Source organism: Gymnoscopelus microlampas (assembly GCF_963454915.1).
Source record: "Gymnoscopelus microlampas genome assembly, chromosome: 7".
Lineage (NCBI taxonomy): Eukaryota > Metazoa > Chordata > Actinopteri > Myctophiformes > Myctophidae > Gymnoscopelus > Gymnoscopelus microlampas.
Genome location: NC_139944.1, coordinates 20,964,797 through 20,979,096, shown reverse-complemented (window position 1 = coordinate 20,979,096; position 14,300 = coordinate 20,964,797). Strand labels below are relative to the sequence as shown.

The 14,300-nt window shown below is 41.8% G+C and overlaps 1 protein-coding gene across 1 annotated transcript; it reads right to left on the bottom strand.

Moving 5' to 3' along the window:
- Nucleotides 1-3,213: 3,213 nt before the first annotated feature.
- LOC311049612 (tubulin beta-4B chain-like) lies at nt 3,214-7,417 on the bottom strand. The gene is made up of 4 exons (XM_084063294.1): nt 7,328-7,417; nt 6,268-6,376; nt 5,984-6,094; nt 3,214-5,322 (listed from the first exon to the last, which is right to left on the bottom strand). Exons 1-4 carry the CDS (start codon nt 7,382-7,384, stop codon nt 4,163-4,165), a joined length of 1,437 nt encoding a protein of 478 aa, XP_083919420.1. The 5' UTR covers nt 7,385-7,417; the 3' UTR covers nt 3,214-4,162.
- Between the last annotated feature and the right edge of the window lie 6,883 nt (nt 7,418-14,300).

Here is a 14,300-nt window from a genome sequence, read left to right as displayed (position 1 = left end):
GACGAAGCTGAAGATTGCGCACTTCCGCCTTGCCTAAAATAACAGATTTACAAGCTAATAACGCGTTGCGTTGCGACGCGTTGCTAGCTTGTAGATCTGTTCTTTGAAGACAAGCAGCCACACCGCGGTACTACGGAGTATACTTTATTTACATAAGCCCATTGATAAAAAACATTTGGATCAATATAGATAAAATGCTTAATAGAGCCACAACCCTTGTATCATTGACAGACAGGCTACTGTTCAAGATTTTTGAAGTGATGTATTATATAACAAAGACAAGTCTATCAAAAATGGTTACACACAGGGAATTCTTGTCTTTATCGATTTTCCACTGCAGCTTGAAGGCATGCAGCCACCTCAGGTATGTGATGTAACCAGTTGCACAATTCAGCCCACGAGTTGGAGGTTATTTTCTGCACTACAACCTTGGTAGGAGTAGGACCACCTTGGTGAATCACATGCCTTCTTAATGTTTTAGATCTATCTATCTATCTATCTATCTATCTATCTATCTATCTATCTATCTATCTATCTATCTATCTATCTATCTATCTATCAACAGATCACACATGCACGTGCATGCACGCATGCACACACACACACACACACACACACACACACACACACACACACACACACACACACACACACACACACACACACACCTATGAATTGAGTACAAAAAGACCCCATTTGAAACAAGCCATTAGGCTTTGGGCTTTTTAATCCTATTTAGTTGACCTTGTATTGTATTCATTTCAAACTGTACTTTCATGTGCTTTTTTTCTGCAAACTTCTAAATAAAGTATTCAATCAATCAATCAAAACCTGCAACAAAACAAGGCCACTGGCCATGACAATATCCCCTCCAAACTTCTCAGAGACTCAGCCGCCTCCATTGCTCCAATCATTGCCCACATACTAAAACTCTCCATCAAACAGGGGCGCGTCCCCTGAGATTTCAAATTAGCAAGAGTTAGCTGGAAAGACTGGTGACGCGAGGTTAGTTTGGAACGAATATCAGGCTTTCCTTGGAGGTGGAAAGACTTGTGACACGAGGTTAAGCGAGGTTAAGCAAGAGTAACCCCTCTGTACAAAAAAGGAAGCAAATTAGACCCCGGCAACTACCGCCCTATTTCTATTCTTAGTTCTATCTTGAAAGTTGTGGAAAAAAATAGTTTATGAACAGGTTGAAAAGTATCTGGCTGAAAAAAAATGAATGTACGCATTCCAATCTGGCTTCAGAACATCCCATTCCACTGATACAGGCCTACTCTATTTGAACGACCACATCAAACATGAGGTGGACGCAGGCAAATACTACAGCATGTCATGCTGGACCTCCAAAAGGCATTTGACACCGTAAATCACTCTATATCAGAGGTTCCCAACTGATTGTGAACGAGGGACCACAACCCTGACTAAGAACCAACCTGGGGACCACTGTTGTGATGACTGTTAAGGGCTTGATTTAATTCGACAACAAATTATATCAATCCGAGGCATTATTTAACTGAAATATGCGAGTGGTCCAGAGCTCAAAAAAAGGTTGAGAACCACTGATCTATTCCTATCCCACGTAACGGTTACCCTTATTCCATTCTCTTACTTAATTTCCTAATATTGATGACTCAATCAGGCAATCCGGTACACTTCCCCTTCTTGAGATTCTAACGCCCTTTTCTGTAGAATTTCTTGACCTCCGACCTCCCAGTAACTTTGGGAGGACAACATTGACGCATCATCATAGGTCACCAGGTCATTTAGCGCACTGTTCCTACATTACTAAATGCATGGTCAGGGACCACATGCAATACCTTCACGGACCATCAGTGGTCCACGAATCACCTGTTGAAAACCCCTGCTCTATATTGATTGATAAGCTAAAAGCAATCGGATTTCATAGCACATCATTGAACTCAACTGGATGCAATCCTATCTGGAGGGGATAGAACAGGTGGTAGAGGTGAACGGAACCCTGCCCTCCCCCTCCCTCCCAGTGAGTTGTGGCATTGCGCAAGGAAGCATACTAGTATAGGGCCTTTACTGTTCCTATATGTAAACAACATGACATCAGCTTATGAATGCAATTTGTTCTTGTTCGCGGATGACTTAGCTCTCCTGGTCTCGGACAAGGACAAATTGCAGGTCGAAAAAACCTTAGCTCTTTTTCTTTTTTATTACCACTCGTTTATATGATGTTATTGCTTAGTATTGTATATTTGTCTGTCATTAAATGTTTCAATGAATTGAATACACATGGACCCCAATGGAAACATACCATAGTGCTTTCATGGGTTTGATCATTTTACTTTCTGTGCTTTTTTTTGCAAACTGTTAATAAAGTATTCAATCAAACAAACAAACACACGCACGCACGCACGCACGCACACACACACGCACACGCACACGCACACGCACACACGCAGGGGGTCCAGTCTGACATGCTGCTGTCATTTGCATGTCAGACCAGTCAACAGCTGGAGTGAAGGACCCTTTCTAAAGTGTCTGACTGGCACTCTGGTCTGGGTGCTTTTTCCCTACTGATGCCTTTCTTGCCCTTTGGATTAGCTGGGACTGATGTTGGGTTTCCATGCCTCTGCTTTCAATATACCATTCATCACCAGTATGGGTTTGTTTTATCCCTGCTCCTCCTGGTCACACTGAATTAAATACATGTATTTCCTTTTAGACTGTCTGATATGTTTTATAATATCACAATTTACCACTTTAACCCTGGCGTCCTTTTATTTACTTATTCAAAAATAGTAGATCTACATGCCCACAGCATGCCGCATTGGGACATGTAGTAAGCTTGTAGATTGGCTATTTTTTGCTATTTGTCATGAGTATATAGGGCTTACAGTAAGCAGGGCCGGATCCCGCGTCTATGGGCCCCTGGCCCTGAGACTGCCTCTGATGTGGGGCCTTTTTGGTTCAGCCTTTGAAATTTAGCGGGTATAAGTAGGCCCACTTTTATAGAGGAGCCCCCCTGACATTTGGGCCCCTGGGCCTGGTCCAGGGGCAGGCCCGTTCAGGGATCCAGCTCTGACAGTAAGTATTTATGACATGGTTATGACATTATGACATTCATTTATTTTTTTACAATTTGAACCCTGGTGCTTACGTAACGATAACCTATATTCACATTATGTTCACCTATATATCACCGATAACCTATATTCACATTCAAAGGTTGTATTCATTCTGTACCTTTAGTCTCAGTCTTGCCAACTTTACTGCTGTACTGAAGGGGCAATCTGCCACGTCAATGTGCTTATCAAGCTGTAGGACAGACAGGTCAAGTTATGCGTAATCTCTTTCTCCCAGACTTGAGTGTTAGTGGGAGGGTATAACTTTTTACAGAGTAACGACGTACATTCTGTTCATCATTTGATCATTTAATTTGGCGTGAACAGTAATTACAATTTGCACTCTAGTCTGGTGTCTTTATAATTTAAAATATTATTTGGTAATAATAATCATAGTGACACATTTATTTTATCACCTTACTTACACAATAAAAAAACGATATTTAAAACATTGAGGTCAATCAATAGTAAGGAAAATGTAGAAGAAATACAATCGATTCATTCAATCACATCACAATGTTATATCACCACCATCATCATATCATTTATTTCATATTCACATTTCATTAACTACAAGAGACAAAAGAGAGTAAATTAATTAAACAAGAATCCCCTTTTATGTACACATTTCCCTTTCAAAACATAGTTGCCAAAATAACCTAATACGCGTAAATCATTGTTAAAATACATTGCATTGAATGAATACAATTTTCTATATTAACAAGCATTATATAATAGCATAAGATAATAACTATTTATATAGGGAAAGGGAGTATTTACTGGTCCCTGTGGAGGGGAAATTGCTTTTATGTATTTACCCAGCAGAAGGCTGCTCAGGTGGCTCAGATGAGCGCACAGGGGGGAATCTGTTAAAATGTAAGGCTATCATAGCATCTTTCATCAAGTACACCAACTCAAACTCCTGCACACATGGACAAAAAATATATACCAAAATATATACCACACATTATTTTTCTCCCACAGTTCTTAACTACTAAACTCAACTCAACTAATCAACCCTTATCAGCCCTGCACACCACAGTAGTAGTACGCCACAGTTCTCTTCTCTATTGATCTACTAGTTCAGTCTTGGTTGTTTCAGTCACTGTCTCCTCCACAGTCCTTTCTGTCCTGGACTCAAAAGTTGGTGCCGGTGCCGGTGCAGCTGAGGGGCCCTCCTCTTCTTCCTCCTCTGCGTCCGAGGTCTCCTGGTCAGCAGTGGCGTCCTGGTATTGCTGGTACTCCGACACCAGGTCGTTGAGGTTATGCTCGGCCTCCGTGAATTCCATCTCGTCCATACCTTCTCCAGTGTACCAGTGGAGGAAGGCCTTTCGCCTGAACATGAGGGAGAACTGCTCGCCTATGCGGCGGAAAATCTCCTGAATGGCCGTGTTATTGCCAATGAACGTGGAGGACATTACGAGTCCCCGGGGCGGGATGTCACACACGGCCACCTTGACATTGTGCGGGATCCAGTCTACAAAATAGTTGCTGTTTTTCTGCTGGATCAGCAGCATCTGCTCGTCCACCTCTTTGGTGGACATTTTGCCGCGGAAGATACCGGCGGCTGTGAGATAGCGCCCCCTTCGGGGGTCACAGGCCGTCATCATGTTGCGGGCGTCGAACATCTGCTGGGTGAGCTCGGGCACAGAGAGGGCTCTGTACTGCTGGCTGCCGCGCGCCGTCAGCGGGGCGAAGCCCGGCATGAAGAAGTGCAGACGAGGGAAGGGCACCATGTTGACGGCCAGCTTCCGCAGGTCGGCGTTGAGCTGGCCGGGGAACCGCAGCGAGGTGGTGACCCCGCTCATCGTCATGGAGACCAGGTGGTTGAGGTCCCCGTAGGTGGGCGTGGTCAGTTTGAGCGTGCGGAAGCAGATGTCGTAGAGGGCCTCGTTGTCGATGCAGAACGTCTCGTCCGTGTTCTCCAGGAGCTGGTGGATGGACAGGGTGGCGTTGTAGGGCTCCACCACCGTGTCGGAGACCTTGGGGGAGGGCATGACGCTGAAGGTGTTCATGATGCGGTCGGGGTACTCCTCTCGGATCTTGTTGATGAGGAGGGTGCCCATGCCCGAGCCGGTGCCCCCGCCCAGGGAGTGGACGAGCTGGAAGCCCTGCAGGCAGTCGCAGCTTTCGCTCTCTCTCCTCACCGCGTCCACCACCGTGTCCACCAGCTCGGCACCATCCGTGTAGTGGCCCTTCGCCCAGTTGTTCCCCGCTCCCGAGTTCCCTGCACCGTAGGAAACACGAGGGTGAAGGGGTTTTAGTTGATGCACTTATCACACTGTGACTGTAAACTCCTGAGTGTTCCGTTAAGTCTCAGAGTGTGCAAATGGAGACAAATGGAACTGTAAGGCTTTATAAAGTCAATGAAAAAACAAACAAACATGACATTATGAGGCCTAATGATCTATCCAATCTCTATATATATTTATATTTGGGGACTACTGGAAATTACTTTTCTGCATTTCTCCAGCAGATGGCTGCTCATGGCTCAGATGAGCACATGAGGGCAGCTGTTAGGGGTTAATTGCCTTGCTCAGGGACACTTCGACACATAGTAAGTAAAGACAGCCTCTCTATACCCACTCAGAAACGGCCAGTGTATGCCACTTGATAGATGCTTTTATCAACAGTATCTTATCGCAATTGCATACTATTTTAACTGTCTGTTTGCGTTCATGTTGTCCGGATGAAGGTCGTCACAGAATGAACATTATTTTGCAAGTTCCAGACAGTGTGCAGATCACTCTCCTTTTTAGCTGTCTCTTCACCACAGAAATTCAGCAATCTTGGGGGAATGCATCTCATCAGCACAGCCTCATTAAAGTAAGGTCATCTCATATGGCAAATATGATCCAGCAATACTTCTCTGTGACTTTTCACCTCACCGTGGATGTAGTTGTCTGGTCTGAAGAGCGCTCCGTGGCGGCTCCCTCTTATACTGTCCATGGTGCCCGGCTCCAGGTCCAGAAGCAGGGCCCTGGGCACATATTTACCACCTGCAAATAGAAGACAGAATCTATATTTATTGGCATGTCCTCACTCTGTATCCATGTGCAAGAACAGGAAAACTACAGGGAAACCAGGGAACAATTCAAGAGATCAAAGGTAAATTAGGTAATCAAAAGAGAGTAGCTTTAAATGAGATAATCGGTTGTGACGGTTCTCTTACCATGGGCTTCATTGAAGTACACATTGATCCGTTCCAGCTGAAGGGGGCTGTCTCCCTCATAGAGTCCCAATGGGTCGATGCCATGCTCATCGCTGATCACCTCCCAAAACTGTCAAACAGAAACAAATGATGACAAAAAAGGAGCAACAGCATTGTGATGAATGTTAATATGATCATAATGGTAGTTTCAGCTGCCTGATCAATTTACCGTTGTGTCAAATGTATGGCTACACTGACTGAACTGTGCTTTACTATACTCTGTACTTTACATTGATGGCAGGCACATTTCTGATATCTTCCTTGGGCCAACTTCTGTTGGATCGGCAAAAGACAAGTGTAGCAACATATTTCAATGAACGGTGTAAGGAGAAATGTTTCTACATTCAGAAATCTTATTATACAGCACTGGCTCTCAAAGTGGGGCCCAGGGATGCCCCCTGGTCCTTGAGGGGGCTTCCAGGGGGTCCCCAGCTAAATTATTGATAGCCAGATAACCCAGTGTCATACCAATTCTTGGCAACGTATTTCTTGTATTTTTACTTTAACACACAATGAATGATAGCCAAACAAACTGCTTCATTCCCATGACACCATCATGTCAAAAGGCTGGATGGGCTGATGAGTTACTGTTGGTATATTATCTTTAAGTTCCTCTTTCTTTCTTTTGTGTTGACCATGATAAAAACGTCCCGCCCATGCCAGTTTCGTATTGCCGCTTATCTTTTACCAGAATGCCCGAGTGGGAACACCCTGTCACTCACAACTGCCAGTGGCAATATGTCGAGTCATAATATACATACCAAAATGAACAGCTACAGCCAGGTCACAATAATGGAAAATGCAATAACTTAGGTTAATATAAATATATATATATCTGAGCTTATTATTATTGTCTTAACAGCAAAGAAATTATAATTTTACACCCAAGGTTAGTGTGACAGTATGACAACAAAATCATGACGTTTACTCTAAGAGCCCTTTCCATATCACACAAAGCTATCTATGGTAAAGATAGGGTTGACAATTTAATTTTATGAAAAAAATAGTTTTTATATATTACCTTTGAGCCAATCTGGTTCCCACATTGTCCAATCTGTAGATGTACAATTTCACGCATGATGAGCGAGCTACTATACAGTGCACGGAGCAGGCTGGGGTCTCTGATATGCCACAATGATGGGACCAGACTTTTATACCACGAATGATGTCGTCGATGGTGTCAGGGAGTCACCCAAGTCATCCAGCACATTAGGGGCCCTGATGCTCTGCTATTGCAATACCATAAATGATAAAATACGTTGTAGTATTAAATTAATGGAGGATTTTATACAGTAATGTCTGCATGTCTACTTCTTTGTCTCATGAAGACCACTGTGACTATTTAACTAGCCATAGTACCATACAATGTTACAACTATTTAAGTAGCCATATATCCTACAACTGTGTAACATGTAGTGTTGCAACTGTTTATAGTGGAGCGGCTAAATGCTTTTTATTGGCAGAATCTTTCAGTTGATGATAAAAGCGTGAAAATTGGCATGAGCAGTCTCCATGGGTCACTTGACAAGAAAATTGTCCGAGGCAGTTGTAATTTCAAGATGGCGGCCATTTTTCAAGATGGCCGATACCTTAGTGGGCAGTTAAGTGATATGATGGTTTATTTGGTGATACAAGCATGAAAATTGGCATGAATAGTCTCTGTGGGTCACTTGACAATAGGCCACCCACAGCTACTTGACATTTCAACATGGCGGCCATTTTTCAAGATGGCCAACACTTTAGTGGAGCATTTAAATTATATAATGGTTAATTTGGTGATACAAGCATGAACATTGGCATAAGCAGTCTCTGTGGGTCACTTGACAATAAGCCACCCACAGCTACTTGGCGGCCATTTTTCAAGATGGCCACCACCTTAGTGGAGCAGTTAAGCTTAAGAAATCATTTAGTTGGTGATACAAGCATGAAAATTGCCATGAGCCGTCTCAAAAGGTCATTTGACAAGAAACCCCACAACCACCACTTGAAATTTCAAGATGACTGCCGCCCGCCATGTGGATCTTTAAATGATACCTTTTCTCATAGAAATGTATTGGGTTCCTCAAAAAGCTCTGTCAAGAGAGGTTATTTGACTGTGTTTTGTCTGACTCCTCGCCCACGACCTGTCCAGTTTGGTAAAACCTGTCAGGAGTTGCCTCCCACCGGCATAGCTCTCAGGGTTCACTGAGGTACACAAGCTCCCTTACCACGACAAGGTAACAGTCACAAGGGCGGATTTATTTTTTATGTTTTAACTAACAGCCATTACATGTGTCAAATAAATACTAAGAAATGGGGAAACAAAAAATATGACTAATAAATGAGCACAGTTGTGGTGCTGATTAGCACAGTTGTGGTGCTGAACGGACAGTGCTCCAAAATTATAATTGAGCAATGGCTAATACTGAATGGCAGCAGCCACGGAACCATGACAAACTATACTAAGGAACTAAACTGAAAATGTGCTTCACTGTTACGTATGGCAGTGGAAGGCAGTGGAAGCAATGTTACAAAGTAACAACTGAAAATTACACACTAATAGACTGGTGACAAAGTAAAACATGATGCACTGATGTGGCGAGGGGAAGCCGAGCCATAGGCCTACACTTGAAAACACAGAGGACAACGGGGAATAACTCTGGCAAAATAAACATGCAAATAGGTTCTAGCCGGGGCAACTATATAGGCATGTGCAACTGAGTCCATATCTGAAGCACTTACTGTACACCTTCCAGTACATGCCTTGGTGCACCCACATTTGGTCAACTCCCAACAACTCTCCGCAATAGGTGGAAGTGGAGTCCAGAACACTTTCCACTTCTCGTCCTGTTCCACCCATCCCCAGTCAGATGGCTCGGCATTTGTGGATGTCGCTTCAATGCCTGTCCCCACACGTATCCAGCCTCATAAGAAGCACGTTTGGCATGCTCTTTGAGTGCTGCTTGAGTTGGTGGGATCAAGTCATAATGTCTTTGCTTTCTGGCAAAGAGATCAAGATGTAGATGCTCTCTTTTGGGCCCTTTCCAGCTCTGTGATGTTGAACCTAAGTTTACAGCTTAAATTATATTTTGCTCTGTTTCTTGTCAATGTGCTTTCTATGCCATCACCTTCATCTAGTCGGGTTAGACTAAGTAAGATAGGTAGAGCATTGATCTTATGAAATAATGGAACATTTCTTGCAATGGTATCATAACCAGTACGATCGTGCTCTCTGTTGAATAAACTCGGCTGAATGAGTTTTTCCTTGGTGACCTGCTGACAAATGAAAATCTGTCCCAGTTAGTTTTCTCAACCGTTATGATGGCTTCTGCCATGTCTGCAGCATAGGCAGAGGCCGAGGGTTTATCCTTTTACCACCTTTTACCAAGCACTTTGATGTATGGGATACAACTAAGTTCGTGCCTTAACCCTACACTTAGTCCGATCGTTCATCCAATGCCATTTAAATCCTGTGCGATCTGTACACCATCCGGTTAACTAAAACACCATTAACCTTGGCTCGGCTCTCCCGCGCTGGCACAACCTGTCAATTCAGGTGCGGCTATCTAATTGTTTTGGGGTAAATTAGACAGCATTTGGGGTACTAACTTTCAATTAGCTGACATTGAACCCCACTCTGAGTTTAACAGCAGTGATATATCACCAGTGTGCCCTGGTAGTGCGGATATTCACTCTTATCTAATCTATATGATCAACAAATCAACACAACTGTATTGTGATGTGTTAAAAGTTGTTCTTTAGCATAATAACAATAATCGTATAATTGTCCTTAATGAAAAAAAACATACATTTCTATGAGAAAATGTATCTTTTGAGGATCCAGGGGGCGGCCATCTTGAAAATAGAAATTTCAAGTGGATGTGAGTGTTTTCTTGTCAAGCAACCCTTAGAGACTGCTCATGCCAATTGTAATGCCTGTATCAACAAATAAACCATTATATAACTTAATTGCTCCACTAAAGTGTTGGCCATCTTGACAAATGGCCGCCATCTTGAAATTTCAAGTAGCTGTGGGTGGCCTATTGTCAAGTGACCCACAGAGACTGCTCATGCCAATTTTCATGCTTGTATCACCAAATAAACCATTATATAACTTAATTGCTCCACTAAAGTGTTGGCCATCTTGAAAAATGGCCGCCATCTTGGAATTTCAAGTAGCTGTGGGTGGCCTATTGTCAAGTGACCCACAGAGACTGCTCATGCCAATTTTCATGCTTGTATCACCAAATAAACCATCATATCACTTAACTGCCCACTAAGGTGTCGGCCATCTTGAAAAATGGCCGCCATCTTGAAATTACAACTGCCTCGGACAATTTTCTTGTCAAGTGACCCGTGGAGACTGCTCATGCCAATTTTCACGCTTTTATCATAAATTGAAAGATCGTAGCACTTAGCTGCTCCGCTATTAGCTATGTACTGTGTACATATCTCACCTATTCTTGAGAATTGGGACAAACCCTTTATTTTTATAAATATTTTTGATATATTCTTCAATTATGCCAGGAAAACATATTTTAAAATATCAAAGTGTTGACTAAAAAATAGAAAGCTTACCAGAGCTTTCGCAGCTTTCCCGCCTTTTTTTTAACCGGGAAGTGAGACAGGGGACCTTAGAATATAGCTAAAACCTGTTTATGCCTGATTAAATGATGTTTTTGTAGAAATGTGAGGGAGTTGACAACGATCTTGGACACAAAACATGTAACAATGTAGCAACTATTTAACTACCCATGTAGTAACTATGTAACATGTAACAATGCTGCAACTATTTAACTAGGCATGTAGTTACTATAATATATAACAAAAGTATGTGAATAAAAATATATAAATACACAAAATGAAAATGTACACAACTAATCCTAATTTTCATGTCTTCATGTTTTATTCAATAATCTAAGAACCACAAAATACTTCTATGTCACATGAAAAGGAAACTGGTGTGGTTATGTCTGACAAAAGTGTCATGATGATACTGTAGCTCTGGGGCCCACTGGCCCTAACACATCTGTGAGCTCTCCAACACAACGCCAAGCAGGAAGGAATTCTAGTGGAGGGAGGCAGCTCTGGACGTTTTGATAACATCCATTTCATTCAACAACCCCAAAAAATGTGATGGCTCTCTCACACACGCACAGACGCACACACACACACACACACACACACACACACACACACACACACACACACACACACACACACACACACACACACACACACACACACACACACACACACACACACACACACACACACACACACACACACACACACACACAAAGAAGGAACTTCTCAAAATGGAATTGTTCAAAAGGGATGCTGTTTAATGCTGTCCATGTTATTTTTTCATGTTGGCAATTAAGTGGAAGATTTAGATTAATATAACATAACCACACACACACACACACACACACACACACACACACACACACACACACACACACACACACACACACACACACTCAGAGTTTCATGCAGAGACCCAGATGGGAACTAAATTAAATATTTAATATTTTGCTGAGTGCCATAAAACATCATCTTGAAAAGGCCTAACCACCTCGATATAAAATTGGCTATTTAGTCCAAAATGTTAAAAAAAATATATATATATTTGAAGAATGTTCCTAAGTAAAGTGAAGTGTACATGATTAGAACATGCTTAAACATTCGACAATTAAGGTCTAATATTTCTACAATTGCTACAAATTGTTACAAAACCTGTATATCCAGACATTTTGGGCCATAAACAGGAAGTTGAAGGATACATTTAAGTCTGATACTACCATGCATGTTCACATCATGTATACTTTACATTACCTAATATTTTTCTAATCTTTTATTTTTTTAACATTTTGGACAAAATAGCCAATTTTACATCAAGGTGCCCAGATGTTCCGATAGTGCTCACTTATCCTGTATCCCATGAAAGTTACCACTCACTCTCACCACCAATGAGAATTAAAGGTAGGGTAAGTGATTTGCAATCATTCAAATAATTGCAAAATGGGTCTATGTTCTGATAGTGCTCGTTACTATAGAGTGTCCTGTCCATATAAGGAGTCTCCATGTCTCTCCAGCTCTTTATAAAACAGAAAATGCACAGTTTCAGTTTCATTTCCAATTTTATCCAATCAGGATAGAGAACTCAATCAGGATATAGATGAAGTGAAGTGAAATTGGAAGTGATGACACTAAGAAATGAGCAGGCAAAATTTGAACTGGAACACTATAAAAATGAAGCTTAAAAATGGGTGCTTTCTCCTGATTGGCTGAGATTTTGACACCTACCAGAAAATGTATTTTCTGTTTAATAAAGAGCTGGAGAGACGGGGAGACTCCTGTTACTGAACAAACACTCTATAGCAATGATTAATATCAGAATATAGTGCTTTAACCTTTTAACAAAATATTTTTTGTTTAAACCCAAAAATATCTTGCCCTACCTTTAAGTACTGTATTAAGCCAGGACAGCTTAAGGCAAAGACAAATGCGTGTGTGAAGTGATGAGGTAAGTTGCAAAATATTAGTCATATCATATCCACATTCCACACATCCACATCCACAATCCACATCCCAGAATAATGGCAATACAGGCTGAGAGGCGCCTGGAATCAATTTCTACATCATTAGCTAGCTAAATACTGCCGTCTATTGGCCTGAGTTGGTCATTACAAATTGTTACATGATGTAATAATAGAAACAAGATCACTACAATATGTGCATGTTTGTGCATCCTCACATTTCCGTGCATTGTATGCACACATATGTGTGAGACATTTTGTCACTGTAGACAAGGAAATAATCTTCCCAACTGTTTTCTAGACTTTGTAGTTGAAATGTGAAACATTTGTTACTGACACTGACTACTTTCTGTGACACTTAAAAGTGTCTAACCTATAGTTTATCTGCTCTAGAGCTGGATTCACAGATAGAAAATATACCAGACAGTAAATGCTTCTTTTACAGCTCTCTTGGTTCCAGGCCATTCATCCTCTCTGGTCTATAGCCTGTCTATCTACACACTGCCCTGTCTAAATAAATAAAAAAGGCCTTAAAACATGTGAAAGCAGTTCCGAGGATTTCCCAGAAACGTATATGTTCTGTTCTGTTGTAGACTATACAGTTAGCTTCTCTTCCTGTGGTTAAACAGACAGAGATAAAGGTGACCTACCTGTGTGTGTGTGTGTGTGTGTGTGTGTGTGTGTGTGTGTGTGTGTGTGTGTGTGTGTGTGTGTGTGTGTGTGTGTGTGTGTGTGTGTGTGTGTGTGTGTGTGTGTGTGTGTGTGTGTGTGTGTGTGTGTGTGTGTGTGTGTGTGTGGGTGGGTGTGTGTGTGTGTGTGTGTGGGTGGGTGGGTGGGTGGGTGGGTGTGTGTGTGAGAGTGAGAGAGAGAGAGAGAGAGAGAGAGAGCAAGCACATGTGTATGATCTGTTTTGTGCATATGATAGGCCTATGTTTGAAAGTAAAAAGGGGAAAAGCAACAGGGAGATTGATTAATATGGTGAGAAAATAGACTATTGTATTATGATAGCCATTAGGTGAGTTGAGTTGACAGAACATCTGGTCTGTATTTTCAAAATGTTTCTCAAGCTTTATTGATCAAGAAGATCACAAATACATCACTCTTGAATCATAGCATATTTGTTGAGGGTGAAAAGAAGTCAATGGACACCATCCATCCAGTCAGAATCAAGTCCCAATGCATGACATAAACAGGAGTATTATTCAAACACAAAACATTTGACTGCCAACATCTTTAGCTGCCAACAATAAAATAACCTAATGTTTGTTTTACACCATGCAATGTATGTATGTACATAATGGTGGGAGGACAGTGGCAAAATATAGGGGTGAATGCAAAGCAAAACAAATGATAGGAACTTTATAAATTGAAGGATCATTCGCCCAGAGCCACAACTGTTAATTCTCATATATACTGTAGAAGTATCTGAGAATTGCATAAAAAATACCCCAAAAATAATAATCTAGTAGGCAT

Bases quoted from the DNA above. Each gene is read 5' to 3' on its own strand.
- LOC311049612 (XM_084063294.1), bottom strand. From the start codon at position 7,384: ATGCGTGAAATTGTACATCTACAGATTGGACAATGTGGGAACCAGATT. The intron at 6,095-6,267 runs GTAAGAGAACCG...TTCTATTTGCAG, and splicing joins GTACTTCAATGAAGCCCATG to GTGGTAAATATGTGCCCAGG. The intron at 5,323-5,983 runs GTGAGGTGAAAA...CCTACGGTGCAG, and splicing joins ACCAGACAACTACATCCACG to GGAACTCGGGAGCGGGGAAC.